This window comes from Mytilus trossulus, chromosome 7, assembly GCF_036588685.1.
Source record: "Mytilus trossulus isolate FHL-02 chromosome 7, PNRI_Mtr1.1.1.hap1, whole genome shotgun sequence".
Lineage (NCBI taxonomy): Eukaryota > Metazoa > Mollusca > Bivalvia > Mytilida > Mytilidae > Mytilus > Mytilus trossulus.
Window position 1 is genome coordinate 64,704,400 of NC_086379.1, and position 15,574 is coordinate 64,719,973.

The following is a 15,574-nucleotide window of genomic DNA, read 5'->3' on the forward strand; positions in this document are numbered from 1 at the left end:
ATTGAAAGGTATGTGGCTAGATATCCTATCAGAGTCAAGTTCCCAACATTCATTGAAAGGTATGTGGCTAGATATCCAATCAGAGTCAAGTTCCCAACATTCATTGAAAGGTATGTGGCTAGATATCCTATCAGAGTCAAGTTCCCAACATTCATTGAAAGGTATGGGGCTAGATATCCTATCAGAGTCAAGTTCCCAACATTCATTGAAAGGTATGTGGCTAGATATCCTATCAGAGTCAAGTTCCCAACATTCATTGAAAGGTATGTGGCTAGATATCCTATCAGAGTCAAGTTCCCAACATTCATTGAAAGGTATGTGGCTAGATATCCTATCAGAGTCAAGTTCCCAACATTCATTGAAAGGTATGTGGCTAGATATCCTATCAGAGTCAAGTTCCCAACATTCATTGAAAGGTATGTGGCTAGATATCCAATCAGAGTCAAGTTCCCAACATTCATTGAAAGGTATGTGGCTAGATATCCTATCAGAGTCAAGTTCCCAACATTCATTGAAAGGTATGTGGCTAGATATCCTATCAGAGTCAAGTTCCCAACAGTCATTGAAAGGTATGTGGCTAGATATCCAATCAGAGTCAAGTTCCCAACATTCATTGAAAGGTATGTGGCTAGATATCCTATCAGAGTCAAGTTCCCAACATTCATTGAAAGGTATGTGGCTAGATATCCTATCAGAGTCAAGTTCCCAACATTTATTGAAAGGTATGTCATTGAAAAATCGTATACTCGTTCATATCAAAATTGAATTTGCAATGAAATAGTTTTTTAATTTCATTGGTGCAAAATTAAATCTATTGAATTTAAATAAAGTTTTAAGTGATATACAAGTTACTAACATTGTGTTTCAAGATTCAAAATCAACATCTATTCATGCTCAATGCCTGTTTACAATCAAAATTGTAAAATTATTTTATGCTCAATTAAATAAGTCTGGAAACTATAAGCCTTGGAGAATGATACAGCACTGGATCAACACAGTAAAGGGTGTGGTTCAACAGAGGAATAAAGGGTGTACACCAAATTACCACTCCATTTGTTTTTATTTTGTTTTGTTTTTTATGTCTTAGGAACAATTATATTAACACAGAAAAGGGTGGATATATTCTAAATAAATTTAATACTAAATTATTAAAGAATAGACCAAACCTTTAATGCCTGTGTTGATCAAAGATAGCTTTTGAAACCATGGTAAAAACAAGTGATTTGACCTTATTATGATTTATTTTTAAAACATTTTCCTCATTTCCTATAGGTATAGATTCCTGTTACAAGGACAAAAAATCAGCACCCACCTGTTACCAAATGATGTGTGTGCTACAATACTAAAAACACAAGGGACCCAGTTTATTGATCAATACAAAATAGGAGCAACAAAGGTAAGTCTGAGTTGTCTCCCTTTTAGTACATTTATAAAAATTTACCAAAGTATTAGGAGGTACTCCACAAACTATTAATTTTTCATCAAATAAGTGAATAATTTGAATTTCAGATATTTGTTGCAAAATATCCCCACTTTAATACTAGCATAGTTTAATTTTTATCTACATACATGTACTAATTTGATGTATCCATTATTACTGTATGATAATTTGTATCTGCTACATTTGAAAAATTACAGTAGAAAGTAAGAAAAATAAAAAAAGAAGATGTGGTATGATTGCCAATAAGACAACTCTCCATATGAGAACAAATGACACAGAAATTAACAACCATATAGGGTCACTGTACGGCCTTCAACAATAATCAAACCCATACCCCATAGTTGGCTATAAAAGGCCCTGAAATGACAAATATAAGACATTTCAAATGAGAAAACTTGCAGCCTAATTTAAGTACAAAAAATTGAAAGAAAAACAAATATTTAACAGAGTCTTTGAATTTTTCAGGTTTTCATGAAGGAGTCATTTGAACAGAGACTAGATGAAGTGTGTGGAAAGATCAAAATAGATTCAGTGTTAATTCTACAGAAATCCATACGAGGTTATTTAGCCAGAAAAAGATTCATTAGAACTGTAGAATCTACCAGGAAAATACAGGTGGCATTACAAGGATGGATAGCACGGTGGGTACTACAAAAATATACTGCTCTTAACATGGCTTGGCTCTTGAATATTTAACTTCTATAACAAGGAGTGTTTTAAGACCTTGTCTGCACCTGAGGGTCTTGCACCATTAGTAGCTTCTGCTTTCAAAGAAAAATAATACGGAGGAGTAACTAATTACTATTCTGATTTATAAAAAAAATAATGAGTATCCTGGATTTTGCTTTGTTGACAGCTGTTTCAGTATCAAATTTTTGAATTTGTATGAATTATGAGATCTCACAAAACATGTATAACCCTGTCGATGTTTGCAATTGTTCCAATTCAGGCTCCAAGTGCTGTATATTCTCACTGTGTTGAAGAGCTTGACTTTGGTGGCTTTGGGCTGATGTCAGCTCTTTGGTGAGGTTGTTGTCTCATTGACACATTTCCAATTACCAATCTCAATTTTATTATTAAGTTTCTGATATTTTTTATTAAGATCCTTTGAAATTATAGATTTTCAGTATATATTTTTTGCTATCCACTGTAAAGCACACTTTATATGAAGTAGGTCACCTACAGATAAAAATTCATTGTTGTATGGTTTTTGTGGAAGGGCTAAAATTTATTGTTTTAAATGAAAAGAATAGTTGTCTAATTACAATACAAAAATAGTGAAACCATTTTAAAATGTATGTCAAAAAAGGACCTATATTACTCATAGTTATTGTTTGTTATGTAATGATTGGAGGTTGCTTAAATGTAACAGATTGATTTTTATATTTCCCCACCAGGACATTCTACAATAAGGTATTTGGTACAAAACAAAAAGTTTGTCATGCAAAAATTAATTGAAGTTATTAAACATAGCTTGGACAAAACTTTGTAATTGTGGGGTTTAAATTTTAACAAAAGTTGAAGACTTACAACTTCATTAAAGTGAAAAGTACGCTGTTGTGTTTAGGCATTTTTTTTTTCTCAATAGGATGAATATATTTTATTGTCATTTCACTGCGGTTGGGGAATCACTGTATAAATTCTGTTAGTAGTGATAATTCTGTCATAAAGTTAAAGATGAGCTAGACAATCCATTATTTGGCTGATAGACGTGCTTTGCTCCAAAGATGGCAATGTTTAATGAGTTCATAATGTCTGAATTGCAACTTAATGATTAATTTCTTTTCTCAGAAAGGAGAAAACTTATAAACACAATACTAAGTCACAGAAACTTCAATTGAGACCGTTTTGTCTTGCTTTAACAAAGTCGGAAACGTTTGACTTAGGCCTGCTGTAGTTGGCATGTCAATGGCATTTGGTATGCAGTTGTAAGAGCATTGGTACATTTCATCCATGGAGATTATTTGGCCCTGTACCCATGGTCATGGTCAATTAACTCTAAAACTTTAACTTAGTTTACATGGCATAATTAACATAACATTGTTTTAGTTTGTCTGAAGGTCAGTTTATATATCATCACTAGAGGCGTGTCAATGATATTTGGTATGATGTTGTTGAGTATTTGCACAGCTCATCTCCAAGGAGATTATATGGCCTTGCTCTTGTTGAATTTAAAAGGGGGCTACTTATGATAAGTTAATGCAAATGGTACACAGATTTATGAATACTTGCATTTCTTATATCATTATAGGTTATTTTGCCCTGTACCTTCAGTTATGGTTTATTGTTTTGGAATGTTTTGCATAGTTTCTCATGTTTAAATATTCACACTTTAATTTCAACATTTGCATTTTAATATCAAATTTACAAAAAGTGAGACAGATCTCTGTGTCAACAGTTTATATGTTTCATGTTTCTATTTGTGTTATGCTTTAATGGACAAATTTATTAAGTTTTACAATAGTATATAGTTTTAAATCTATGAAAGAACAAGGAACCTTCACATCCCTTATTTGTAATTAAATTGAAAATATGGTATATGAAATATTAAATTGAGATTAACATACTTTTAGATAAGACTTCGAAGTTATATTGCTTACATAAATCCTGCATCTCGTACAAGACTTGGCTTCTTATAACGTACAGTTATCAATCATCTAATTATTTCTTCGTGTAAATGTTAAATTTTGAAAAAGAGACAGTTCTTCGTAGGAGGAAGGTCAATTTTTTTTATTGACAGTTATTTTTGTCTTTTTCCTCAAGTTACAAATAACACCTGTTATACCATTCAAAAAAAGTTTGAAAAATTGATAATATACAAAACAATAGCTGTGAGGAGATGAGCTTGTCTGATCAATAGAGATATATTTTACTGGTACCCTCGGGACAGGTATACAGAATCAGATATAAAAATTCTATTTATGCAGACTATAAAAACATTTAGTTGCCAATATAAACTATATTTACACATAATAATTAAAGGTAAAAGGATTCAGATAGATACATTCTGTTTACTCATAATATTAAAACATTTTGTTGCTGCAATAAACTACACATAAATAAAAAATATATTCAAAATTTTGTTAAATACGAAAACAAAATTTATTAATATAATGGATAGACTCTGATCGAGTAAAGGGACAAAAAAAGTATTGGTTAAGTAATTTCTTTGGAAAGGGTAAATAACCACTTTGCATACATTAACTCTTTTTCACTAATAGTTGTATTAATAGAAGAAACTAAAGTAGCCTGGGTAGATCACTTATCTTTGATGTGGAACTGATAAACAGTTGTTATCTCCTGTCAATAGCTGTGTGCACCATGACATTTGTTGTTTGTCTGAAGTGATCTGTAAAGGCGGAGCTATCTAGATTACTTAGATAGTAATTCTATGTGAGATCTAATGACAAGTTATATACCATTTTCTGTTTAAGGCTTCAATTAGTGTTCAATCATTTTTCTTCAAATGGTGTTCTAACATTTTTGGCTTCATATTGTGTTCCATAGTTTTGGCTTCATATTGTGTTCTATAATTTGGGTTTCATAATGTGTTCTATAATGTTTTACTTCAATTGGTGTTTTATAGATTAAGCTTCAAATTGTGTTCTAAAGTTTTGGCTTCAAATGGTGTTCTATCATTTTTGGCTTCATATTGTGTTCCATAGTTTTGGCTTCATATTGTGTTCTATAATTTGGGTTTCATAATGTGTTCTATAATGTTTTACTTCAATTGGTGTTTTATAGATTAAGCTTCAAATTGTGTTCTTAAGTTTTGGCTTCAAATGGTGTTCTATCATTTTAAGCTTCCAATGGTGTTCTATAGTTTTAAGGTTTTCAATGGTGTTCTTAAGTTTTTAGATTCCATTTCTATAGTTTAAATAATGCAATGGTGTTCTTAAAAGTTTTTATGATTTTAAGCTTTAAATGGCTTTCTTAGGTTAAGAGCTGCTTCATCATTTTACAATAGATACTATGCAAGAAGTCTAAAGATATATTTCAAAGGATTTCTTGACTGAAAGAAATTAATTTGAACAGTTGTTGGAATTTTTTTCTATGACCCTCAAAGGGCAAGCTAGTGAAGAGATCAGAAAAATTCCCAAAAATGAGCAAATGGACTTAAAATGTACTGATGAGGTCAGTCATGAAAGTTCATGTTTAAGGACAAACTTAAGTTCAGCCTCATTTTGGCAATTTTAAACTCTCTTGTCAAGTGTTTCATGGGCCTAGAGGTCCAGAAATCACTTAGTTTACATGTTGTCCTTAATTTCGACAGGAAATCAATTAAATTGTGTTAAAATTGACTAGACCTTTGGGTATCACTTAGGACTGAAGATAATAAAATCAGTTAAGCAGCAGTATTTCCATGGAGCACCAACCTTATGAGAGATTGAATCAAATAAGTTATATTGAAATCACCTTTACTTTCCCTATTTGATCAAGAATGTGATTGAGTAAATTGTTATTATTATGTCTGTAAGATGTTAGTGATTGTACTTACTTTACAACTTGATAATTACTTGTGGTGTAGCTTTTATTACCTTATTGAACATTTAAAAGTCACTATTAATTTGTTTAAAAGAGGAAATTTTAACATTGTTGTAAAGGTCCCTACATTGGATGTTTAAGTTTCTCAATTTAGTTTTTTGGGGCCCAAGAAAGGGTGAACTTTGGTAACAAATATTTAGGTCAAGATGACAGAAGCATATCATTAGCAATGAATTGTCTAAATCAAATAGATAATAAACTATATTAGGTGCTAATTTGTGTTTTAAAAGAAATTTTTAGTGTTTAGAATTTTGATAAACACCGATAACCTAATAGCCCTTGAAAATGGTTCATTAGAGTTGAATGGAAATGATTAGAATCTACAGTTTCTTATGATTTCATTGTTTATAGGAATTTGATTTTCTTTTTATATAGAAAAGGATTGGTTTTCCCTCTTTTTTTAAACGATAAGCATAACAATGGACCTACTTTCTGTATAAACTATTTACTTATTTTGCGTTTAGAAAAATGAATTTATAATATGACTTTTGCATTCACTGCTTGAAAAGAGATGATATAGTGAGAGTTGAGTGTGACATTTCTGCTGGGACTTATAATAACAAGATATTTAAATCGGACAATATTTTAAATAACAAGATGCTGTGTAAGGCAAGCAATAGAAGAAAATCATTATGTTTGATTTATTTTGACACAAAACTGAAACACAAAAAGCTTTCCACAAAAAGGCTTATGAAGTTGATAGGATCATAATAAATGTGTATAAAAGACATCGATAATAAAATGAAACTCGGTCAGATAACCAGAGGATAATATTTACTTGACTTATACCTTAAGAAGGAACTCACTTTTATGTTTGCAGACGGAGATTCCTTGCTGTAAAACATGGAATTGTCAGAATCCAGGCGCAGTACCGTATGTACAGACAACGTAGGAGATACGGAAAGGTTAGTTTAGTTCTGGCTTTATAATGTATCATAAGTACACTCATTTTCATATATCATTATTCCTCTGGGTGAAGGATTTTCTTCCTGGGTTGAAAACCCATTGGTAACTTTTGGCTGTTATCTGCTCTTTGGTCGTGATGTTGTCTCTTTGATATATTCCCCATTTCCATTCTCAATTTTAAGCTAAGAGAATGTGCTTTCACCTTATGTTGTAAGAAACAGTAACAGTTTTCAATTTGAATTAAGTAAACATTATTTATGACATAACAGCATAGAAATTAGTCTTATTTACGTTTAAAGGATTAATATTGCACAGTTTGCTCCGTGTTTTGCAATACGAAGAAAACATAAGCTCATTGAGAGTCACACACCTTATAGCAAGGTTAATGTTGGTGTTTACACATCTTTATAGTAAATGTGAAAAAATACAACATTTAAAGTAATATTTTCTACGTAGTCATTCATACAACCAAGAGTCATACGTTGTTGTGTAGGACGTTTAACACCTCCATCTACTGTAAATTCAGTAATAAATGGGTGCATTTACTATTGTGAATCTCTGATTACTTGTAAAAATATGTGATTTAACTAATGTAATGACAAACTGTGCAAAGAAAATAAAACTACTGAAATTATCAATGCTATTTTTCATTATTGCAACCTGATACTGACACAATGTTCCACATTCATTTAAATAAAGCAATATTTTTTTAATTTACACTTGCAGTAACTATTTATACTGCCTAGGGAAAACATGAGTATGGAATATAAGCTGAATTTAATAAGTAACAATATATAATTTGAATACAGCAATAATTTTATGAAATAACTTTTTACAAACCAGGTATGTTTTAATTTATCTGAAATTTCACCACAATAATGTTTATCTTTTTGTCAAAACAGAAATAAATTAACTCTACATCTTTATGAATATTCTTACAGCTCTTTAATTGGAAATTCATGAGACCTTTGACAGAAGTGTTATAAATCATACTCCACAATGTCTTGTTAAATTTGTCACTAAAAATGAAGATGTCTTTCCACCCATTGTTGACCCGAGGGTAAAGACTTGTTAATAGAATGATATAAAACAATTTATCATACCACTATATCTTCATACACCCTAGCCTAACCTATCCACATTGATGATATTGCCCACAAATTGTCAATATTTATACCTAAATCAACATTTTTACAAATTGAACATAAAAATTAAAAATAATTGGTCTTTCATTGATAAAAATCATCCTAATCAATCATAATATATAATATGTAAATAGTTATGATCAGTTATGATATAATTGGTTGTCAATCATTACATATGTACTATTTGATTGACAAACTGTTCTGCTTCATTGATTTGATTTTGTTTTGTCTGGGTTTCTGATCTGTTTTTCTCCAAGGTGTTATGATAGATGAAAATTCCAACATTTATGATGGATGACCAGTACACATGGTCATGTTTACATATGGAGTTTTGGACTTCTTGAGACAATTTTTGGTTAAAGATTTTTTATCTACGAACTCTAGAACCAGGAAGGGATTATTTGTGGTTATATTGAAATAGATACGGATATTATAGCTGACTCTGAATAAATTATTATCCTAAAAGATGACTTTGTCTACATTTGATTCAGTTGAAATGGATCCTGATTATGCTTCTAGTGAGGCCTCGTCATGTGCAGCAGAAATTAAATTTTACTTTTTACAGGACCTGAGAGACAAGTTCGAAAGAGAAAGGGAAGAAAAAGAAAGAAAAGAACAAGAGATCAGAAGGGAAAGAGAAGAAAAGGTATTCAGTTCATTTTAATTTTGATATTGATTACCGTGTGACATATATATTTTTTTCATGTGAAAGGGAGAAGTAGGTCGACATTAAACCATAAGGTACTAAAATGATATTTTAAGATCCTTTATATAGTCTTAATAATGTCAGCATCTCTGTAAGGGATATGTAGTGTACTCATGAAAGTTCAAGAGGATACACTCATAAATACAAATTACATACAACTGTTCTAATGGATTACAAAAGCCAAATCAAATCAAGTTCAAATTATTTTACAGTTTCTGAGAGAAATGGACTATACAATGTTATTTATTACCTCTATTTAATAGCATTTCTGACCATTTATTTAAGTAATCCCTTAAGCAGAAAATTTCTATATTCCATCTATTTTGTGAGTCATATATGATATATACAACAATGATACACTTATAATTAATATTAATTTTTCTGTAAGTTATTATTTAAAGGTTTAAGGTCAGCTAATTAATTGTTGTAAAACATTGAAAGTATATCAGTCCAATATTCATAAGAGAAATTTTCAGTCTTACATTGAATAGAAAATAGAATCATCCAAAAATGGATATTGGATAAATCATCCATAATCATATTTTGTTGTATGTATCAATGCATTCAGCATGAGGGATAAAAAGATTCCTCAGCAAAGGTTCATATCAACAGTTGAGGGATGTTCCCTTAATCATTTTATCATATCCCATCTCCCTAAGGACTGTTTTATCATATCCCATCTCCCTAAGGACTGTTTTATCATATCCCATCTCCCTAAGGACTGTTTTATCATATCCCATCTCCCTAAGGACTGTTTTATCATATCCCATCTCCCTAAGGACTGTTTTATCATATCCCATCTCCCTAAGGACTGTTTTATCATATCCCAGCTCCCTAAGGACTGTTTTATCATATCCCATCTCCTTAAGGACTATTTTATCATATCCCTGATCTCACTAAGGACTAGTTTTATCATATCCCATCTCCCTAAGGACTGTTTTATCATATTCCATCTCCCTAAGGACTGTTTTATCATATCCCATCTCCTTAAGGACTATTTTATCATATCCCTGATCTCACTAAGGACTATTTTTATCATATCCCAGCTCCCTAAGGACTATTTTTATCATATCCTAGCTCCCTAGGGACTATTTTATCATATCCCAGCTACTTAAAATGACTTTTTCATATCTTGCTACCCAGAATTACTTTTTCATATTCCAGCTACCCTGAAGGACTATTTTAAATCCCAATTGTGTTCATGTGTGATTACTATTTTTGCAAACACCCATAGTTTGAATTCATAATGATACATTTAAGTGTTCAGACAGCGCTTCACCAGCTAGAGAAACCCCTGTGTCAACAAAGTACTTTATATAGCCTTTATTTTAGTACTCAAGTAATGTGGAGAGATTTAACTGGTATTTTTTTTTTTTTTTCGTTCTTATAGATTTTTGCGAAAAATCAATTGACCCTGCAGTTTAATCTTTGCATAGTTATTTGTTTTTATTGATTTAGAGATGTCAGAATACAATATTGAAGTATTAAAAGCTCTTATATTTTGTGAAGAAAATTAATGGTTTTGCATGTATTGTATAAAGTGCTTGTTTTATAATATTATTTATTGATTAAAAATGTTGCTTAAAGTTCAATTGAAATACTTCTATAATATTTGAGCTTAGATAAAAGTGTTTGAAGTTTTACAAAAAGATGGTGAAATAAGTTACATGTAGAATTTAATGTTTCCCTTAATATCCCAGGCGTGGATCCAGTTTTGATGTTAAGGGGGGCTCCTGGGAATAAGAAGTTGGAGAACAATATTTTGACTAAAAAATGACTGTGATTTTAGTTATGAATTATTTTTTTGTGCTTATCTTAGGCGGCATACAGGGGGAGCAGGCTTTTCTAAATGCTCACCTGTAATTAAGCCACAACAATGGTCCCTAAATAATCTTAGCGTCCCTCCCACCTGCCCATCCCAAACTCAACTAAAATATACTGGACCAGAATCATACTCTGAAAAAAACAATCATAACAAAAAAAGGTGGTATTTATTTGTACATGAAGATACAGTAGGTTACAATAGATATATTGAAATAAGTCTGTCAGTTGGTCATATAAAGACATTAATTACATCAAGTAATGACCAATCTGTCAATCATTTTAACAGGTATACTTGTTTATAATACATATATCTGTCATGTGTGGCCAATCAAGAAATCATTCATGAGTCTTCTATTTTTAAATGATTCAATATATTTAGATACAGTTGCATAAATTTATTATACTATAAGGTCAAAGTTCTAATTAAGGTCAATATTAGTTTTTTTCAAGTATTCATGATCCATCTTTTTAATCTCAGAAATGTCACCAGTTCTCCCTGGATTGTAAAATATTAGTTTCAATTTGGGATTATATTACTTTTTTAAGCCATAAATATTTGGTATATAATTACAATATTAGCTTACTAGGAAGTAACATATTTGGTTTGTTGTTTATGTATGTATACTTATATAGTAATTATAGTTTTAAAGAGAACTTTATTTATTATATTTTTAACCAAAATTTATTCTTTTACAATCCTGATTTGAAGCTTCCAAGTAGAGCGTTCTGTTATTAAGCTTCCATAGTCATTGCTGAAAAAAAAAACCAGTTTCTTATTGGGATCTTGCACAAGAAATAAACATATACTTCTAGGATATAACTTAATAAACTTAGCCTATATAGTAGAGAAGATATGAATTAGCATTTTAAAGAACTTTCGTTTTTTCCAAACAAATGTAATATAAATTTTCCAGGAAGGCAATGTTAACAAATGGCTGATACAGTAAAAACTTAATTTAAATTTACTTGCATTTAACACCTTGATTTATTCAAAAAAGAAACACTCAAAGTTGATTTAATATTACATAGTCAAAAAAGCAAAAGATTAATGAATATATATCATATGCCTGTCTTAATCAAGACCTGTATTTCACCAATTACAATTATTTTAAAAGTAATAAAAATAATTTTCACCATTTATGCCTGCCCCTAAATCTTCCTTTTTTCACATTGAAAACAAGAAATTAAGATAAAAATGTTAACGCGTCTAATTTGTATCTTAATCTTTGTGAATTGTTGACCTACACAGTAAATAGAAAAGATCATTAGATCTTAAAAATACCTGAGATGGGCAGGGCACGAAAGGTTAAATATGTTTGTAGTTACCTGTCATTAACCTTCCCAGGGGGGACATGCTCTGCATCAACACCTCAGATTTGATATGAAGATCACAAGATCAAAGGATAAAACATTTTTTATACATTGTTTCACTCACCAGAAAAGATATTGTTATTTCGTATATTATATAAAGTACAATTTAGATACTGATACTGGAGAGTCAGTTTAAGGTTGTGTAATTCACACTCAAATCTATGCAAAAATGGACAGTTTTTTCCTGTTTCATATTGATTGTAGAGAGGGGATATGAGGGGTCCTGATCCTGAAATCCCGGGCTTAAAAACACGAAATCCTGAGGTCCCAAATTTAAATAAAGTAAATCCCGACATTTCGAAAACAAGAATTCCCGGATCCCGAAAGGGTCAATCCCAAAATCCCGAGCTTAAAAACACTCAATCCTGGAATCCCGATAAAGGTCCTATCCCCCCTCATTGTAATACCTTTACCCACTGCTATTAGATATTGTTCTATCCAATTTTGTTGCGAAATTATTTTCATGTATTTTGTATAAGAGAGTTATGAAATTTATGATTATCTTTGAAATAAGTATGCAGTTTATACTTGATGTGTTATTCTTATAAAAAAATTGTAATTTGAGTTTATTTTTAAACTTTATGTTAACAACCTGTACAGTAGCCCAAAAATTGAAACATGTTCTTTTTAAGGTGTGATCCTTTCTGAAATCAAAACTTAAAGTTGAATGTAGGAAGTAAACAAATGTATTACCTACTTATGCACCGAAATGTACAATTTTGACCTTGAATTCAATTTACATAACAAAGATTTCTAATTCATCTGCTATAAGAAGAATATTATAATACAGTTTGTGGAAAGATATTAAATTCTATATAAGTTAAAACTGATTAGGTGGCCTTCAGGTAAGAATTAATGCATATGATATCAGCTAACTGTGAATGAAGTTGATTAAACATATCAAATGTTGATTCTGAATCTGAATGTTGGGTTTAGAAGAGTTTGTTTGACTACATTCTAATAAACATGAAAAAGAATGCATGGTTCATAATATCTATCTTAATTATAAGGAAAACTTGGATGAAGTTCCATAAACAAAAGTTTGATTTTGACATCCATGTAAATTTATAGAATAGATATACATGTGTAGCATGAAACAATACAAAGAAAGCAGAAAACCCAATATTAGAAATGTCTTTTGTTATGTTTTCAGGAAAAGAAGGCCAGAGCTATGGCTCTGATAGCAAACCTTGATATTCCTGGTCAGCTGGCCTTTGTCTACAACAAGCTAGATGGTAAGTCATCAACATAATACGACTTCAACTCAAGTAAACATGTGGGGCCCTTAAAGGCTGAGAAGTTAAACTTCTGTTTCATTAGCATGTCAACACTGAGGAACTCAAATCCCACAGATAACTGGTGCACTTAACTGCAATTTTAATTATAGAGAAAAATGGGCTTCATTCGTTTAGGGCTGTTCCAGAAAATATTATGTCCCCCCCCCCCAGGGAAGGCAATTTTTTTAAATATTATGTGGGTGGTTGTATTTGAAATACCAAAATGCAAAGGGGGGGGGGGACATAGTATTTTCTGGAACAGCCCTTATGAAGTAGTACCATGTAAGATTATTTTTTACTTCCAAACATTTGTAGCCTAATTTGTAAAACGATTATGTAAATAAATTAAAAAATATTCTATGTGCAACTTTTCTTTTTTCCAACCTTTAGAATGGCAGTGTATCCATAGTGACCGACAGATTGTTGTTATTGATGGTCATGTGGCACCATTGGACATGAAGTATAACCTACCAGAGGATATTAATGCTCATCCATTCAGCAAATTTACAAATGTCTACTTTAAGGTAAATTACTTTGAGGTGAACCACAATGACTTTTTGTAATGGTCAACATAGATAAAATATTAATATCAAATCTAACTAGTTCCTCTAGCTAGTAAAGTGATTTACTAAAATTTTGCTTTTTTCTTATTGTTTTTCTGACTTTTAAAAACATTTGATTAGATTATCATGAGTAAATCAGAAATGTACTATATGTAAACAATGGACATTCCCTTTTCCTGTTAAGACTCCAGTTTGACTATTAACAGTTAAGATAATGATCTTATACTTTAATTTAGTCCCAATCATCTATTCGATCCATAAAATATTGTATTTATCTCCTTACATGTCTCCATCATATAAACCTCAGATAATTGTATTGACAGATTTGTAGATAATGTTCTCAGATGTTTATATTTAGACCTGAAAGAATTTTTATATTCAACTTCTATTTGTGGTTAACAAAAAAATTAAACATGAAGAAAGTTTACTTAATGCTAGAATATTTTTTCAGGATCCAAACTGGGGTGTGACTTTTGAACCCGTAAAATCTTCATTGACAACCTATGTAACAGGAGAAGATAACTCCAGACAAGCTGTCTCTACTTTCAAACTGGTATGATTATTTTTTCATCCTATGTGTTGTGAATTAGTTTTTTGTTTCAGTTCAGGTATAGGAAGATGTGGTATGTGTGCCAATGAGACAACTCTCCATCCAAGTAACAATTAAGTAAACCATTATAGATCAAGGTACAGTCTTCAACTCTGAGCCTTGGCTCACACCGAACAACAACCTATTTAGGGCCCCAAAATTACAAGTGGAAAACCAACGGTCTAAATAATCTATATAAAGAAATTGAAAAAAAGTATATTTTATACTCTCTATTTTGTTAATTTTTTAGCACCATTTTATGTAACATTAGGCCTGCAATGTCCACACTTGCTGACGTCTCTGTGTATATCATTGACTCCAAGAAAAGCATACGATACATTGAACACGCTTTTGAGTTCATAGCCGTAACTTGTCTTCATTATCTACTTTCAAATCAGTATGAATGACTGAATTATTTTGAGGTACAATAATGCTGTATATGGATTTCTCAGAAACTTTTGGCAATATAGCAATGAATTACAATGCTATTCAGCAAAATGGGTCACTATGACCTACATTTCATTCATGATAGAAATAGTCCATTGATTATTTTGTAGATCCTGAGATTGATGAATGACCAGACATTAAGTGCCAAAAAAGAAAAAGCAATGGCTGATTATATTGTACAAATGGTATGTATTTTGAAGTAACGTCTATCACTACAAATAAAAAATTAAGGATTTTAAGATCAGATTTTTGAAGAATTTTTGTTCCCAAAAAGAATTTGAAAGCATCAATAAGTGAAGAATAGAACATAGTTGTCAGTTTTCCATTAAAAACAATTTATTAAGTTTTACTTTCATATTGTACATGTACAGTTTCTTTCAGTTAGCATAAATGAGTAAATTTAAGAGTTCTATACATTGACATATAACTGAACATTTCAGGGTCTACAAAATGAATCAATAAGAGATGAAATATACAGCCAGATTGCCAACCAGATATGGAATAATCAGAAAGTGACAGCATTGGAGAGAGGATGGACATTAATGGCTGCATGTCTGAGTGCCTTCCCATGTAGTGATAAAATATTCAAATATCTACTCAAGTAAGTTTGTGTTATGTCAAAGACTTTTTTTGCACTTATCCCAAGTCAGGGGTCTATGGCCTTTATAATTCTTGTATAATTTTTTAATTTTAGTTTATTTATGAGTTTTGGAGTTAAGTATGATGTCCATTTTCACTGAGCTTGTTCACATTTCCATTC

General features: G+C 31.0%; 1 protein-coding gene across 3 annotated transcripts in view; it reads left to right on the forward strand.

Annotated features, from left to right (window-relative positions):
• The window catches only part of LOC134725572 (unconventional myosin-XV-like), a 132,001-nt gene that overhangs the window by 75,019 nt on the left and 41,408 nt on the right, over positions 1 to 15,574 (forward strand). For all 3 annotated transcript variants that reach the window (XM_063589505.1, XM_063589504.1, XM_063589506.1), the window contains 9 exons: positions 1,273 to 1,396; positions 1,907 to 2,082; positions 6,807 to 6,891; positions 8,603 to 8,683; positions 13,092 to 13,173; positions 13,606 to 13,739; positions 14,230 to 14,331; positions 14,925 to 14,999; positions 15,255 to 15,415. In XM_063589505.1, coding sequence (XP_063445575.1) covers positions 1,273 to 1,396; positions 1,907 to 2,082; positions 6,807 to 6,891; positions 8,603 to 8,683; positions 13,092 to 13,173; positions 13,606 to 13,739; positions 14,230 to 14,331; positions 14,925 to 14,999; positions 15,255 to 15,415 — 1,020 coding nt within the window. The remainder of the gene's footprint in view (positions 1 to 1,272; positions 1,397 to 1,906; positions 2,083 to 6,806; positions 6,892 to 8,602; positions 8,684 to 13,091; positions 13,174 to 13,605; positions 13,740 to 14,229; positions 14,332 to 14,924; positions 15,000 to 15,254; positions 15,416 to 15,574) is intronic.